Raw genomic sequence first — 17,661 nt, 5'->3', positions numbered from 1 at the left:
GGCTGTAATATGACCAAATGTAAAAAAGCTCAAGAGGCATCAATACTTTTTCAAGGAAATGTATAGATTTAAAGAAAGACAGACATGTTTTTTTTTACATGTACTTTACATAAAAACACTCATACTCAGTCTATATACCCTTATATATCATCAGGCTAATAATTACACAAATGATGTTTCAGTAGGAGTCCATGATGCTGCTCTTCAAAGCCAACAGTTCAAACATCCACAGATGAGTTGGGGTCTTTATGCTTCTCCTCAGAACATGATGTATCTTTTAAATATCCTCAGCTTGGTCATCCATGTGAAATAGATAAAAGTTAAACTTACCAGAACATTTTTCAGAGGATATAACAAAGGTGTTACAAAACCAAATACAATAATCAGTGCAACTCGAATAATGAAGAAAGGAAGATCCTGCAGCACAGCTCCAGCAAACGGCAGCAGGGAGCTGTAGGGAGCAATGATCATGCGGAAACAAGAAAGGAAAGCCAGGATGTAAACTGGGAACACCCAAGCTGAGTAGAAAATCATTGGCTCCCCCGAAACTCGTACCATCTCCACTGTATCCAGCCAGAACAAGAAACACTCCACAAATACCTCTGCCCTTCCATCTTTCTTCCACAGGAAGCTTAGGGGACCCGAGTAAGGCATCAGTCGTGGGGTGGAAGAGTACAGGTATGAAGCGTTTGGTCTGTTTGTGCTGTGAGGGGACTCAGTGATGTCCTGCCTTTTGTTGGCTGTGCTGCCATTTCTGGCCTCTGCCTGGCCTGGGGTCACACTGTTCTGGCCTTCATCAGCTGGCAGCTGGCCTGAAACACTGGTCACATGTGTCAGGTGGGTCAGGACTGGTCTTGACATGTCATAATCAGAATCCATAATATTAGCTGCAAATGACAAGACTAGGTGTTATACAAGCTTAACAATACATTGGTATGTTTAAAGTTTGGCATATAACAATAACAACAGCAAACTGAAACTGGAAAGCAACAGCAGATACGGAGGACCAAACAAAAATCTTGATTTTCATTCCGAAAGTGAAAGTATGAGATTATATGGCTTTGTAGACTCATATTGCTGTGATGATTTTGGTATAGACGGGTTTTTTTTATTTTATTTATTTATTTTTTCTTCTGTCAAGTTTTTTTTCTATCTTACCATGTATACTGGAATAATGAAAATATGTTGCTGGAGTTTAAACATCAGAAACAAAAGATGATCATGTGAACACTGAGATCATTCACCATCTTTAATAAGAGTTACTATTAAAGCAATTCTGAATAGTATGTGTACGGTGGGATCAAGAATTCAAAGTGTTCCACTGTTTTAGGAGTAAGTATGCTTGTTTTTCAGATGACGGCAATGTCCTTTTTGTTTCATACCTGAGAGTCCACAAACCGTCTGGGAAAATATGGGTTGCTCTTAGTGTGCCTCGAAAGTGGACAGATTAATATTTGCAAAATTATTGAGGAAGTAAGTAATGTCACCTCTACTTCGATTTTCAAGTATTCATCATATCAAACAAGATAAGGGAACAGAATATATGAGATTAACATTGTGGCAGTTATGGGACACCACTACAATGTTTGAGTTTCAATTTTGGGACAGAGGCACCACATTATAGATAAAGAAGTGAGTTGAACTTATGAAAAAGCAATCTTCTCAGTAGAAAACTTACCTTTACCCAAGAGCTTGTGAGGCCGCAACCTCTCTATGACATCCACACAAATCAGGGAGAAAAGAACCAAGGAAACAGGCAGCTCTGTGAAATGGTCGAGTTTTTGTTGGTTGTCCAGCTGGACCTACAGCAAAATGGATATTAATATCTTCCCACATGGAAGTGCTCAGCGATTTTCAAAAGTGAATTTGCAAGAGAAATGTTATTTACAGGAGTTTATTAACAAACAAAATATAAACAAGGTGAAGCAATTTGTAATTACACTCACTTTTATTCCAATTTTCTTATTTAGTTGAAATATAAATCTGTGAAAAATATGCTTTAAGCTATTGATTTTAAATCCAACTGTAGAATCATGAATAAAATAAAGCAGCCATTTCCTGGATGACTAACACTGCATCACATGTGGAAGAAGCATGCTTGGATGTTCTTTACAACACTTTGTCACTCCATTAAAGTTTGCATATTATATTTACTTCCACACAGTTGTCTCATGGACTCGTGATGGTATTTAAGCCAGATTCTGGTGTGTACTTAGATAACACTTTTTTGTAGCCACTCTGTCATAGATTTAGTGTTTGGAATCATTGGCCGGTTCAAGACCAAACTCTAGTCAATCTTTAGCCAATGGACAGAAAGTTTCATGAGTGACTCTGTATCACACATACAATGGAGAGCTAATACAATGTGCAAAGACATTACACTTATATGTCACATTGCTTAAGTTCCAGAAAGTCCAAGATCAAAATGTCAAAGAAAGATGGTTATTATGATCCAGTCGTTTTTTTCATCCATCTCAGGATGTTGAGGGCCATTAAAATTTTAGTTAATGGAAAACCTGTTTTTCTTTACTGTCTGTTACTGAGTATCTAATATGGACTGCATAGTCTTGTGACATTTCACTGCCCTGGTTTGATTTGAAATGGGGACAAAGTCTTGCTCACTCTTTTGTTAGTGGTCAAATACATCTGGATTGAAGAGTGAACATGAAGTCGGTTCTCAGTTCAGAGTGTTTACAATTCAGGGGTAGAAAAAGTGATCCGTTGTGTTTGGTGTATCAATCAGTTGTCAGTTTATTCATTAAATATTGTACTTTAACAAATATATGAGCAGAAAATTAAGCTTTCATCAGTTATTATGCTCAGACTTTTCTACAGTCTTTGGAGAAGTCTACTGTCACTTTGAATTTCACTTTAGTATTAAAAACGAAATTTATAAAATATATAAAATGTGAGATGTGCTGCTTACATTGCATCACATCATATGAGAAATATTCTGAATTTTAGCGATTAAGTTTCATTTAACTCAATAAGTTGTGTAAGTTGCAAAAAAAATCTACAATAACGCTTCAGCACACTGTAAATCTTGTAAATGTAAATACACAAATTAAATCTGTCATTTGTCATATATCTTAATGTGTTTCTAAAGATGGACCAAGAAGAGTAACTTAATGTCCAGCTCATAGGGCTCCTAAACAATAAAATCGGTGCCCAAATGTGCCATATTGACAATAACTGCTCTAAGTATTCAGGATCTTGTTTTTTCATCCACAAAGTGGGTTGTAATGTGGGTTTGCACCTTAAATAGGCTAATAAAACAAAAATATGAGCCCCTTCAAGGACCCAGCTGGCGTATGACAGAACAACACATCAACAGGTGCATCGCAGAGACAGCAGTGATCAGTCTTGAGAGAATTACCTTTGAACTGGCCATTAGAATTGCAAAACATGGCAGCGTTGACAGCAGAAGATATGCCAGTGCTGTCGGTCTCCTGAAAAGTGAATAAGGTTTATGTTGTTGGGTTACTGAAATATGAGAAATGTTTTGCAGTGCAATTTGATCACATGGCACATTTATGTACTGTTTTCTGGTCATTATCAGAGCAGTTATGTGTGCCTTTGTAATGTTGGGGAAAAATAAACTCAAGCAATAAAATCCATCAATGCACATATTAAATAACCTTGTAGTTGCAGTGCAAAAAGAAAATGTAAAAGTTTTAAAGGAGTTCATTTTTACAAAATATGTGCAGATATGCTCTTAGCCACACTTGATGCAACCAATTAAACTGATTTCTGAATTAGTCACAACAGATTTTCATTCCTCTACTGATTAAAGCTCAACAGTTAAAATATTTAGGTTTAAGATTAATTTCAGTCCTCAATAAGACAACTGAAAACAAATCATTGTAACTCACCACTGCGTGATCTCCGAAATGAATCCCTGCTTTTTCAGGATCACGTATTTAAGAGGAACCCACACCAGCAAGGTCGCAGAGGTCACATAGGCAATAGAAGCCGCCACCACGAGCCAGTAAGCAGTCACATTCTGTCCTTTCACATCTCTGATAATCCTGGCAAATCTCTCCATAACTACAAAGATGGGGACGATGAGAGCTGTGAACTGCAGCACCTCGTAGACGATGAGCTTGACCGTCTTCCCTGAGGGCATCATCCCTGAACGCTGGTGGCTACTTGGAAACTGGAGCTTCAGACTTTGACAATCATCTCCCTCTAAATGTCCCTGCGGAGACGTTGAACTCTGCTCACTGCTTACACTGCACTGGAGTTGTATCGTTTTACTGCCTGCCTAATGAGCTGGTCACATTTATTCTTTTACAGCTACAAAAACAGAAACAATCCCAATCTCATAACCTCAAGACAAAATTGCACAGTGGTTGTCTTATGCAAAAGTTCTATAAAAAGTACAGTAAGACTAAGATCAGAAATGCTCTGATTTCTTTATGCAAATAAAGAAATTAAAGCTTGGTCACATTGATCTATTTGAGGAGCAAAAAAGGATTGGAATAAAAAAGCAACATTTTCCAAAAAGCCTGTTTCAAAGGTCAAGGCAGATTCATCTTTTCTTATATTGACAACTAAAACTATGTCTCCATCTAGTGGCAAAGAAAAGACAGCTGCTACAACTTGAAAAGGATTAATCAAAACAAAAACCTAATATAGATATTATTTTAATTTAAGCACATATGTACACATATTGTTACAGATACAAAGTTTTAATGTGTGATGTTACATTTAACATCAAGCTTAAATGTTAAAAACTTTGCATTGGTATATAAATGTTTGGAGCATTGCTGCAACCTCATGATGGAACGAAACCCAGGGCAGCTAGCACGGTCAAACATCAAAAGCTCTGAAAACTTATTTAATCATGAAATCATTACTGGAAAATATAAAATAATAAATAATAATAAAAAGAAAAGCCACACACATTACTCTGTACACTTGGCCTGGTTTTATTGTGAATACCAATTATTAGGTATGGTTAAAAGAATACATAGAAACAGCAGAGTACAAGTTTGGACAGAACCTTTATAATACCGTTGAGATTAAACTTAAAAACAGGCAGCATCTCAATCCTGCACAAAAAAAAAAAGTTACATTGGGGCTGCAGTCTAACGCTGCGGTGCAATTGTTCGGATGACAACAAACTGGCTCCTTCTCTCCTGGTCCCAGACCAGCTGCTATGGTTGAACACAGTCGATTTCACTCATTTAGTTTGTCTCAACTACAATATTTAAATAAAATTCTCCAAAATGAAGTCTGCGAACCAAGTCTAAATTAACAGTTGCTTTGCATTCTCAAGGTGGCACCTGGATGGCAAGACATTTACAAATTTGAAACAAAATATCCAAGGAGAAAATGAAATCAGAAATGTTTACGAAAACTTGTCCCCACTCTAAACTTTACGTCAGCATTTGTACTTCAAATTTCCTTCACAAAGCATAGTTAAATATAAAACACAAACAACTTTAGTTTTTCCATTTTATTAGCTTATTGAAAATGTGTTTTTCCAACCAACAAATCCTTCTTAAAGACTTGCTACATGTAGAAGTCATAAATTATTTAGGACTAAGAACACACTCAATGCATCATCTAATGTTGGGTGAGAGTTAGCAACTAAACATCTTCAACTAATGCCTCTTCATCAGAAACTTCCCTCATGTCTGAGAAAAATCACAGAAACCACAGGTGGGCTCAAGTTCGGTCAGTTCTAATGTCGCCATTAAACCTACAGTACAGTAAGAGGAACGTCCAGGTTCTTGTCTGAAATATACAACTAAGTTAGGCAAAATATCGCACATTCCACTCTATTCTTTGAATACATACATCCTTCAATACTTCATTAAAAATATCATAATAATTAAACATAAATTAGAAAGCACTACAAAAAAAAAAAAAATGGCAAACGAGAAAAAAAAAAATAATAATAATTCAGTGGGGCTCAAGAGTTTTTCCCCGTTGTAGCCAAGTTGGTGGTGCACGCATGTTAGCACAGCCCTGATGGACACAGAGCACTGCAACCCTTGGACTGCTGCTTGGAGTGAAAAGGAAAATGGGCATGTAGGGATGGCTAATACACCTTTAATTCACCAGGTACATGCAAAGATGGCAGACTTTAGTTTTATGGCTGGGAGAGCTGTGCCAACATACAGCCAACCCTCCTGGGGTCTATTTTAATACAGTATATACAAATGTCATGTGCATGCTTCTGCTGTCCTTGTTTTTTTTCCCTCCAGAAGTCAAAGTGGCTTCAGTTTTCAGTACTTGTTAAACTTGAGGACAATTGTAAAAGATAAGTAGGAGAGCTACAGGTACATTTTCAACATAGTGTTTTGATGTAAATAAAAAAGTAGAAAAAAATGATATTTTTGAGGCAAGAACGGGGTTGAAATTGGCTGTAGTGGATGAGATCACCATGGCACACTGCACGTGTCTCTATGTTAAGTGTTTTAAAGTCTACATATGTAGGCCCGTTACTAGTGTTGTCAAAGAACTGCTGTGAATTTCATGTGTTATGTGGATTATCTAAATTATTATACAGCAGGTGCAGTTACACTTGATTACTCTAATTGGTAAAACTTGTTTTGTTTCCAAAAGGCTCCCATTTTTAAGAAATATGGGACAAATTCTAATAATCACAGGTGAATCTCAAAATTATGTTTTAGATGTTTGTTTCTGCTCCTTTGGATGATTATGGCTTAAAAAATAAACTCAAACATGAGTTTCTAAGAAAAATTATGTTATATTTTGTCCATGTTATGGGAAATATAACCATGGGGAAGACCACTGCATTGACAGTTGTCCAGCACTCATCGTCAATCTTCACAAGGAGAGTACAAAACAATAATTTAAAAAAAGTTGGCTGTTCTACTCAAATTCTCATTGAAGGGTTTTAGTGGAAAGTTCAGTGAAAGGAAAAAGTGGAGCAGAAAAAGGGACACAAGCAACAGAGAGAACACAGTGTTGAAAGGACTTGTGAAGCAAAGTTTCTTCAGCATTTTGGGTGTATCCAAAATGCTTTTCTTTAAGTTATATTCCAATTTTGTGACATGTTGAATTTTTAAGCCACAATCATCAAAATTTACTGAAATAAAAGTCTAAAACTTATCACTCTGTGAATAATAAATTTATTCAGATTCACCTATATTGATTTTATTGTTAAGCTATAATAACTTCTAAGTGTAAGATGTGTCTACATGTCCAGATAGTTGCAATTATATTTAGAAATTCAATAGAGCCAAAAATAAAGAATTGAAATGACATTTGTTTACAAAATTAATCTATAAGACCCTTTTTAATGGCTCTATAGTTTTTGAAAAACAAACATAAATCTTTAAATCGAGCCTTGCTTAATTATTTATTGTCAGGTATTGTGCATAAAAAGTAGATTTCATTCTGGCCGGATTTAGATTAGGTGCTTAGAATTACACCATGAACAAAACATAAACCAGTCCATCTAACAGCAGCTGAGGAGGTAAAAATGTGCAAAAATGATACAAAAAAAAAAAAACAATGCATACCTTCAAGCTTACATATTTGACAGCTCAAATCAAAACCTTTTGAATACCTCATGACCAGCAGAAAGAAGTAACTGTATTATCACATGTATATTTGCCAAATAAAACACAAGGTGCACCAAACGCCAGTGTTTGCCTGATCCGATTCAAATGATCAAACCTGCTGCTCCTCCTTAACACGAACAACAATGAACTACTTCTTACCGTGGGGTGACAATGTGTTTATCCCATCTGTAAGGAGGAGAAGGAGCGGGGCCTATAGCAAGGCTTTCTCTGAGTAAGGGGCCTGTGGGACGTCTGAGGGAGGTGCTAAGCTTGTGCCAGAGGGGGCACTGTAGTTCGCAGGAGCAGTGCATGGTGCGGGGGCCACAGCACTGGCTGTGTTTTGGTAGGACTGAATGTCTGCTGGAGCCATAGCTCCAGGCGCTGCAGCGTAGACTGGTGGCTGGCCCATGTACATGTGGACATCACTGTGTTGAGAGTAAGAAGAAGAAAAAAATAAATAAATGATATTGAGGTGGAATGTTTGAGGCATTCTAGTTTCAAATTCAGTTTACTATAAAAGGAGGTCACAAAGTAACCAGCTACAGAACTGATTTTGAGTGATGAAGTTATTTAGTTGATGTCAACATTATTACATTTTATTGAGAGCTTTTGGGGCTTTAAATGACCAGTGAAGACAGAGAAATGTGTTTAAATAACATTTCTGATTTATTGCACGGGAGTTGCAATAGAAATTTCGTTGAATCCTGTTCAATGACAATAAATGCTATTCTATTCTATTTCAACCACTGGCTTCAACAGATGGCGTTCTGGTTGCTGAAAGTTGATTATGATTGGTGACATGATTTGAACATTTTTAGGACTGCCACATTTTCTTGCCTGTATTTATGTTGTTGTGGAGTCCTTTGAAATATCACAAAAAATAAGACTTGATAAATTAAGTTATTCTGATTAGGCTAATTGTAAATACTACATTATGCAGATGTTATTTTAATTCTGCAGGAAAACGGCTAAATAAAGAGAAGTATGCAAAAACAATAAGAAGAAGGTGAATATTAAAATTATAATGACTTTTGAAGAATCCCAAATTTTTTGTTAAGTGCGTTTAAGTCCTTAAAAACAAAACTTGCAGGGAAATATTGAAAACAATAAGAGACAAGCTTCCAAATACAAATGGCAAAAGTCAGTATGAAAGTGAGCATAAAAATCAGCAAGTAGAACATATTTCTAAATTTAAAATAGAAAGTTGGATTCTGCCCATACTTGTATGTAACAATCTTAACATTTATTACAAAATTAAACACAGAACAGCAACAATTTAACAACACATTTAGGAAAAAAAAGATTAACAAAATTTCTAATCTTCCATTTGGCTCCAAGAGTAAAAAAAAAAAATCAAACCTCTGTTTGAAAAGTGAGAACACTATAAGACACTATTTTTAAATAAAAATGGCAAATCAAAAACTACAATCAAAATGATGGGGAAAGAACTAACCTTAAAGCCTCACACAGCACAGGAAGAACACGTAGGCTAGAAAAACGCATATTCTTTTGTGTATCAAGAAAGGGATTTGTTTCAGAAACTCACCTGGGAGCTGCCTGACCCTGAATGGGAGCACCAGCAGGAAGCTGCTCCACAGGAACCGTATAGCCTGGCACCACGGTGCCGCTCATGGCATATGAGCCTGACGCAGGCTGACCAGGGTAGACCTGCAAAGACAGAAATGTCCACACAGTCCGTACAGAAACCTTATGACGTTTAGTATGTTTTGTAACAATAGTTAGTGCCCTTAGTTTGGTTTATAATAAATAAAGAATCCATCATATTAGTTTAATTCAAAAACTCAATAGCCACATCTTGACCCGTTGCAATCTAAACTTTACCTGCTGTGCCGCGCTAGCAGGCTGCTGCATGTAGTACTGCTGGCTCTGCAGCTTAGCATACATGGCATACACTGGATCTTCATTCATCAGCTTTGCATACAGAGACAAAGCTTCCATGACCTTTACGTTTAGCTCTGACAGCTCCGAGTGCTTCCTGACGAAACAAACCGAAAGGGGAAAGCGTTAGCAACCTGTCATTCATTATTAAACTCTCACTGGAACTAAATATTTATTTAGCAGGGTAAAGCTGCATAGTTTGGAGACAGATTGGAAAGGACAAGAAAAAAAAAAAATTAATTAAAAAAAGCATTGAACTCTATAAACAAGGTCATTTATTTATATGAGGATGCAAAACAAAACAAACAAAAAAATCCATGACTATTTACATAATATGGCATAGAAAAGGCACCATCATACCTGTCTATGTCCTCCAACTTCTGGTCAATCAGCGGTCCCATTTGATTACATGCACCTGAGGAAAAACAAATTTAAAGCTCATGCATTTCCTCTCTGGTGAACAAAAAGTTTTAACTTCATCCTATACCACTGATTTAATTTGTGATAAGTTTTGTTTACCTTCTAGCTGGAGTAACTCTACACTGTCTGACTGGTTGTCTGTCGGATCTGCACTTTGAATCATCTGGAGCAGTTGATCCATTTTGTCCTAAAAAGATCATAAGCTCATGTGAAAAGTTAAATCTACACAATGATTATGAAAACTCTGAAATTTAGTAAAACCACGAATGTTCGTGTTGGCAAGTAACGACTTTGAAATGTCATAATAAAGCCTTTTACTGATGTAAATCACAGGAGGGAACTCACCTCGTCTATATATACAGGCTCCTGTTCAGGCTCTATTGTCTCCACCTGGATGTCCTCGCTGAACTGAACAGTCTTCTTCTCTGTCTTCACTGCAAATACACAAACAGCAGCATGAGCAAGAGTTTAAAGCACCAAACAATTCTTCCGTAGGAAATACTAAAAATCTGCTGTGAGTTTTTGATGCAACCACCCATAGATTTGATGTGAATATATGGCTGTTTTCATTTTTGTAGTTTGTTTTACCAGTTGCAAACAAAGAATAGACTCAAACTTTTGGTTTAACTTGCAATAAAAATATATTAATAGTAGGACAACACAGACAGTAATAGACAAAAAAGTAAAGCACAACTGCCAAAACAGGGGCAGTTGATCACTGCTATACTAGTCTGTACCAGAGAGTGGAATAGACTGCTAAAGACTGATAAAATTGGTAATTACTGCATTATAACAGCATGCCACGGATCACTCAAATCAAGGCGCTGATGTTTTAAAACTTGCTGTTAAGTTTCAATAGCAAGAATTTTAAGCAGCTAACTGAAACATGGTTGCATAAGAAAACAGAGATTTCTTCTGAAGTCTACATCACAGAATGAAAACAATAAATGACTGCTATGGATAACACTTAGAATTGTAATAGTAGCAAATGTTTCATCTCATCAGCAGTAGAGTAGTTGTTTTTTAGTTTAAAATACCAGCATTTAGATCATATCAAATGTTTTATTTCTAATCCTTGCATAAATACAAGACAACTTTTTGTTCATCATACTGATTAATGATACATGTGATTTTTATTTTTAAAAATGAACCAAAATCAAAGACTAACAAGAGTATCTGAAACAAGAAACATTTTTCAATTTTACTCTGCTATGTTATAAGATCAACCTCCTTCCTGTAGGGTTGAGTCATACAATTTATCCTAGTAGGATTAGAGTACAGTTTATGGAAATAATTTTCAGACAACGCACAAACAAAATCTGCTGACATTTTCACAACAAATCAGCAAGCATATAAATAACTCATGGAAAAGATGCGGCAATGTTCTGAAGAAAACAAATGGAGACGGGGAGAAAGCGTCAGTTGTGCAAGTATACAAATGAATTGTACAATGAAGCTGTGTGCTAAGTGGGAACTGTAGCCAAAAGCTCTGCACACTTTGTGACTACATGAACACAGAGAGGGATGCTGTTTAATGCATAACTGGACCAACCATCAGGCCCTGGAGATTTATCTTACTTTAGTTGCTTCACTTGTTTACAAGTGATAAAGTTTCTTTCACTCCAGGATCCATAAAGCTGTGCTACCATGACTGAATATAATGAATAGAAGAATGAGTGTTTTCTGAAGAAATGCTTTGTTGTTCTTAATACTCACTCATCTCAGGTTCTGCAGTGAGATCAGCGGTGACAAAGTTAGAAGGGAACAAGCCGACTCCCTGGTATGTTTCCCCTTTCCACCAGTTGGGGTCACTAAAAATATAACAACTATTTAAGGATCATCGCTACAAGAATCATGGTGAATGACCAGTTTATTTAAACAAAATAATAATAATAAAAAAATATGACAAGTCACATAAAAACACACAATCTCCTTAGTTAAAATTTACATTGGCCTTTGACGAGAAATTAAAATTTTTCAACTGTCTTATACCACAAGACAAATAGAAAAAACGTGTTACTTCAGAAATGTCAACTTTCAGAAGATTTGTTGAATGAAGTTCACCTGTCGTCCAGGATGGTAATGATTTCTCCGGACTTAAAAGTGAGCTCATTGTCCTCCGCAGCCTCGAAGTCGTAGATGGCGCGGACTTTTCTGCCGTCGGACTTGTGTGTAGAGAGAAGGCTGGAAGTGCTCGGGTAAAGGCTCGACAGGGACGTCTGCGGTTGCTGCCGCTGCTCCTTTAGTGACAGCTCAATAGCTGCAGGCAAAGAGAAAATGCACTTTGTGATTTTTAAATTCATTAGAACAAAGCAAACTTTCAAAGGTACACATTTAATAAACATTTTTATACTCATTTCTGCTTATTTAAGATTTCCTGTGGTGGTTTGATCATCAGCAGAAAAAGCTGTAATTCACTGTGGCCATTTTACCTTTGGCCAGATCTTCTTCCTCCTTTTTGTTTGTGGTGGTGGAGGGATCCTTTGCCACCAATGCTGGGCTTGCTTTTGCTTGCTCTGCAGCCTGGGAGAAGATAATCACACAGCAGATGACAATCATTTTTAGCATGCTAAATTGCACATTGGATCCACTGGTACTGAAGGCACTATGGAGACTTAATGTCACATGACTCAATGCACTGCCAGTAGACCTACCTGAGACCCAACAGCTGGGAAGGTGACCCCTTGCTCGCGTAGATTCTTGATCATCGCCGAGATCAGGCTGAGCTGCGGATCATTGCGGAAGTCCTCTGCCCACTCCACCATCAACGCCTTCAGCTTTTCACACACTTTTGGGTGACCCTAGGTGCATTCAAATTAGAAAAAAAAACATTTACAAGAAATGACCACAAGTACACTAAGTTTTTGACTTGACATTATGCAAAACTAAAATTGACCACACACCTTATTTAAGACGTTACTGACTTCACTGGCGAACTCTCTCGAACAAACCTCCAAGTGGAAGATTTTACCACAATTTGAAACACAAGCGCCGAGGAGCTGTGTGGACAACGACAACACGAAGCAACGATCAAAGAACTGCAAATTTGAATTCAGACATAACTAAAATTAATCTTGTATTTTAGTGATTCCGAAAACACACGAGGGTTGGGTAAAAGGATCTTAGGTGGGCTTGAGGTCACAAGACTTTTGCAGCATCTATCCATTTTTCACTGTCTGTTTATCAATATTTGTCATTAGCACATGTACATTTTAATAATGCAAAAAGAAATAAAAAAAAGAAGTCTTTGTAGGAAAAAAGCCCTTTGAGGTCAAGAACAAACAAACATTCCCACAAGGAAAAGCTTTTTGTTCCTTTTTGAGGTTTTAATGAAGCTCTTCCTGGAGCGATCTTCAGATGTTACTTGCTTTTTATACTTTCTGACTTTTGCTTGGTCGAGCTAATGAATAGCTGCTACATTTGAGGACAAAGTATTATATTTGTACTTTTTATCCCAAAGTTTTCCAATGAATTGTACAATCTAACTCTATGCAAAGAGCATTTCTCTGTAACATGCTGCAGAACTAATCCACATGTTTCCTTCTGCAAATTCAAAAACTGTCAATAAATGTGTGTGTACATGCCAGTGGGTGGTATAAATGCCTATACCATGATATGTTTTAGTTCCTTTTTCATTTTGCAAACAATTTGCTTTTTTTAATCGGTTCCAAAATTAATATTTCAGCAAAATGTCTGATGTTTAATTTTGCACCTGTTTTCTAGAGGTTTGGGAATGATCAGCAACTTCCAAAGAACACTTTATTTTGGTTCCCATATACCTTTATATGAAATGTGCATGTTGACCTTCTTCCCTTGGCTTTATTTTACAAAGACGCTGCATGTGGTGAAGAATCTGCATTCATCTGCTGCTTCATCGCACTGCTTTGCAGGCCAATCCTGGAGCTTGTTGACAACAGCAGTTTTTGAACTTTCAAGCATCACATCCAAATTAAATCTACTTGATTTTGTTTCCCATACATAAAAAAATGTGGAGCTGAAATCAGAAGTGCTCATTGTGGGACAATTATTTGTACAAAAATAAGGTTTTTCTTCAGTCTTGATGCAAGTAGCCTTAAATTGAAAGATGATAGGCCTTTTGCTATAAAAGCAAACACTATATCAGCATCCAGTTCCTTCCAGACTTAACTGTGTGCAAAACACTTCTGTTTGTTTACAGATTACTTACAGTCAATGCCTGCATGGCTACGTGGGGATCCTTGTGGTTCACTCTTCTCATTATAGAGCGGAGACATTCTTTTGGCCTAAAAGACAAGAGCAGAACTCAGATATCAGAAGGAATAAACAGAAAATTTACAGAAGTATTTACAACCCTTCAGCTTTTCTACATTTCATCATGTCACAACCACAATCCACACCACACTTTTAAGAATTTCTTTGTAAATCCAAAACCTTGTATTCACAGTTATGTATTGTGTTTTGGTCTCTCACATAACATTTCGACAACATACATTGAAGTTTGTAGTTTTCTGTCATTAAATATGTACAGTACGTCATCATAAAACACTGCATGTCGGCTCAAAAAACAGTAAAAAGGAAAAAAAAAACAACAACAAAATTTTCTACTTCAAACAAGGAAGAATAAGTTACCCAGTGCGGGACTGCCCTATCTTATCACATATGTCCAGAATGAGGCCCCAGTCCTCAGCTGTGTTCATCTCACTGGTTGCTTTCTCTGCAGGAAAGATACACAGCATGCAATATAAGCAAAAATCCAACAGATCACAACATTACTTTTTTTTTTAAATTTCATAGAGGAAGGTTTGAGAGAGAGGCTTTGTTAAAAAAATATATATATATATATATATATCAGCTAAAAAATTTGTTTGCAAGAGGTGTGTCCAGTTTCTGTTTATGCGATCATACATTGGAAAACAAATTTCTGCTTCTAACTTGAACTAAACAAATGGGTGCATTGTCCAAAACTGCAAATAAGCATAATCGTGAAATAGAAGTCTAACAGTATAAAAGAAAACATTTTTGTCAGATACAACATACCAAATTCAGATTCTAACACACAAAAATAAATATCAAATAGATAAATAAAGGACTCTCACTCATTTGTTTTCATAGTGTGTGAAGCCTCTTTGGTATTCCTCTTTTTAAAACGTCAGAAGAAATGTTAAAGTCTGCCACATGTATTTACATGTCGAAGTATTTTATAATAAACTGGATCTTTGCATATATAGCAGAAACTCGAGGCATTAGGAATATTACATTTGCGACAAGCCTGTATATTTTCTCATTTTATCTTAAATTGAGAAATAAAACTATTGCAATTGGTATGTGTTTGATTTTCCTTTTTGTTTCTTTTATAAGAAGAAAATTAATTGATACCATTGGCAAGAACAAAATGATCATAAACAGAAGAAGTGTAGCTTCTTTGACAAAATTAAACATTTTGAAAAGAAAATTAGTGAGAGTATCATGTAGACTATATTCCATTTCATGTTTCTTATGTGGCCCATATATATTTAAACTGTCACATGAACAAGAGAGAGTAAAAAACAATTGAATGCATATATTAACAAGCCTGACATAAGGTAACCAACTATTCCTTAAACAGGGATGTCAAACTCCAATCCTCAAGGGCCACTGTCCTGCAGTTTTTAAATGTGCCACAGGTACGAAACACTGGAATGAAATGGCTTAATTATCTCCTCCTTGTGTAGATCAGTTCTCCAGAGCCTTGCTAATCACCCAATTATTCTATTCAGGTGTGGTGCAGCAGAGGCACATCTAAAAGTTGCAGGACAGTGGCCCCTTGAGAACTGGAGTTTGGCACCTGTGCAAAACATAAACAAAGCTAAGCATAAAATAAGAACAAAAAAAAAGACTATAATTCGAAATTATATTATGACAGGCACTCAATAATAATAATAATAATTAAAAAATCCTAATAGTAGTTTAGCCTGGGTCAGATTACATGTTAGCCCTATCTGTATGGTGCTGTTTGTCCTGCTCACTGTTTATGCCAATGAAGTGGTTAACCAATTCACACAGAACAAAGAGAGCTGGAGAAATACAGCGTGACTTCGTGGTTTCAGATAACCCCACATCCTATTTCACTTCCACTTTTTGGTTGATTTCGGGCTGGTTAACCCACACGGTGGGATACAGATGATGAGGCAGGGAGCTCATTAGCTGCTGTAGTTAGCTGATGACTGCATCTGATCCCCACTTCTGTTTACATTTACGTTATCACAACATAAATAACATCTACATACGCATTTGTACTATTTTTATTTTATTTTTTTAGCAAGACGAATGCAAGGAATTTTCTTTTAGAAACAGCAAATGATCTGAAAGGCTGCGAAACCCCAAACAAAGCTGTTTGATCCCAGCTACTTATGTTAGCCTGATTACTCACCAACATCTTGGTCAAAGGGGTTGGTCGTGAAGAGAGGCATCGCTAGGGTATTGACAACAAGATATTTCACCTTCCTTTAAATAATGTTTTTTTCCCCTCCTCTTACTTCATCCACAATAAACACATAGTAAAAACAGCTACACAGATGTCAAATGGAGCTAGCTGGTTCTTTTCTACACAGTCACTCCTTTCCAGACGGCAACAAGCGAGGCATGCTGGGTAAATGAAGCAGACAGTCTGGTGACGAATAAACCTGTGACAGCCGACAATAAATCCAGCGCTCAAAGTCAAACACTTATCAGTGTCTAAAGTCCCTTTGAACCAGAAAAAATTAATCAGAAGATAGACATTTTCTTTGCTGTGGAAGAAAAAAAAATTAGAATGTCATCGTCAGGTGACGGTGATCACATGACGCTCAGTCGTGTTTATGTTTAAATGGAACTGATGACAAATAACTTCACAGCAGTACGGATTATAGGTGCATTCTAAAACAAAATAAGCATGAGTTTATGTCTATCAGTTTCAATATATATATTCGTAGTTATTTTGCACGGCTGTTTAGAAACAGAAAGATGCCTGAGTACTTAGAAAGGTATAATATAGTCAGTTTATCTGTTTGCATTGCTGTCGTCTTGTGAATAATTATTTTATCAGGATAAAACACAAGCTCCGGTAAATATCCACTTGAGTGCCCAAATTTATTCATTCATCTTTTTTTTTTTTGTATTTACATTAATTAATTCAATTTTAAATAATGTTTATTTTATTTTTCTTTATTATAAACATATGTTTGCAGTAGCCTAATTAAATTCCTCCTTCTGATTGTGTTTACTGTGTATGCACAGCTGAAGTCATTGAGAGGCATGTGACAAAATTTCAGAAATAGAAGACATTTTTGAAGATAAACAGAGAAGAGTGCAATGGCCAGATTTTATTGTCAAAGATCTCTGAAGATAATTTCAAGCCACAATGCTGAAAAAAAATCAATTTGGTCTGTTTGTATTCCAATAAGATGATGATTATTTTATTGTTTCTTCAGATCTACTACTCAGATCTAGTGTGCTCACAAATTAACCAGATGAAAATCTTAAGGAGGGATGAACAAATTTCAAACTAAAACTCTAAAGACACATTAGGCCAAACTTAGCAAAAGCACTTCCACCTATTGTTTCTGTTCTTTTTATTGAGGTGGCAGCAAGAAGGTGGGGTTTCGTCCTGTAACAAACAGGTGAGTACCAGTTCAAACCTTACACGTCTCACTCATCATTCATCGGGCAAGATTCTTCTCCCACCTTGTCCACTGGTGGCATCCACAGTACAAATATGCTTAAGTGTCAGGTTTATTGGTAACACCAAACTGTCCTGTGATGGCCTAGTCACCTGATGCAACAATAGCATAGGTGCCAGCCTCCC

General features: G+C 36.5%; 2 protein-coding genes across 2 annotated transcripts; both read right to left on the bottom strand.

The window, feature by feature from the left end:
• Positions 1-68: 68 nt before the first annotated feature.
• Positions 69-4,179, bottom strand: tmem236 (transmembrane protein 236). The gene is made up of 4 exons (XM_055033041.1): positions 3,873-4,179; positions 3,377-3,449; positions 1,679-1,802; positions 69-887 (listed from the first exon to the last, which is right to left on the bottom strand). The coding sequence occupies exons 1-4, from the start codon at positions 4,127-4,129 to the stop codon at positions 259-261; spliced, it is 1,083 nt and encodes a 360-aa protein (XP_054889016.1). The 5' UTR covers positions 4,130-4,179; the 3' UTR covers positions 69-258.
• Positions 4,180-4,907: 728 nt separating this feature from the next.
• stam (signal transducing adaptor molecule (SH3 domain and ITAM motif) 1) lies at positions 4,908-16,605 on the bottom strand. The gene is made up of 14 exons (XM_055033040.1): positions 16,249-16,605; positions 14,469-14,553; positions 14,047-14,122; positions 12,764-12,859; positions 12,515-12,661; positions 12,293-12,383; positions 11,925-12,120; positions 11,577-11,671; positions 10,206-10,294; positions 9,960-10,047; positions 9,801-9,855; positions 9,384-9,537; positions 9,088-9,209; positions 4,908-7,966 (listed from the first exon to the last, which is right to left on the bottom strand). Exons 1-14 carry the CDS (start codon positions 16,286-16,288, stop codon positions 7,753-7,755), a joined length of 1,548 nt encoding a protein of 515 aa, XP_054889015.1. The 5' UTR covers positions 16,289-16,605; the 3' UTR covers positions 4,908-7,752.
• Between the last annotated feature and the right edge of the window lie 1,056 nt (positions 16,606-17,661).

Source organism: Poeciliopsis prolifica, unplaced genomic scaffold, assembly GCF_027474105.1.
Source record: "Poeciliopsis prolifica strain line A6 unplaced genomic scaffold, Auburn_PproV2 SCAFFOLD008, whole genome shotgun sequence".
Lineage (NCBI taxonomy): Eukaryota > Metazoa > Chordata > Actinopteri > Cyprinodontiformes > Poeciliidae > Poeciliopsis > Poeciliopsis prolifica.
This window is presented reverse-complemented; position numbering and strand designations above follow the sequence as displayed.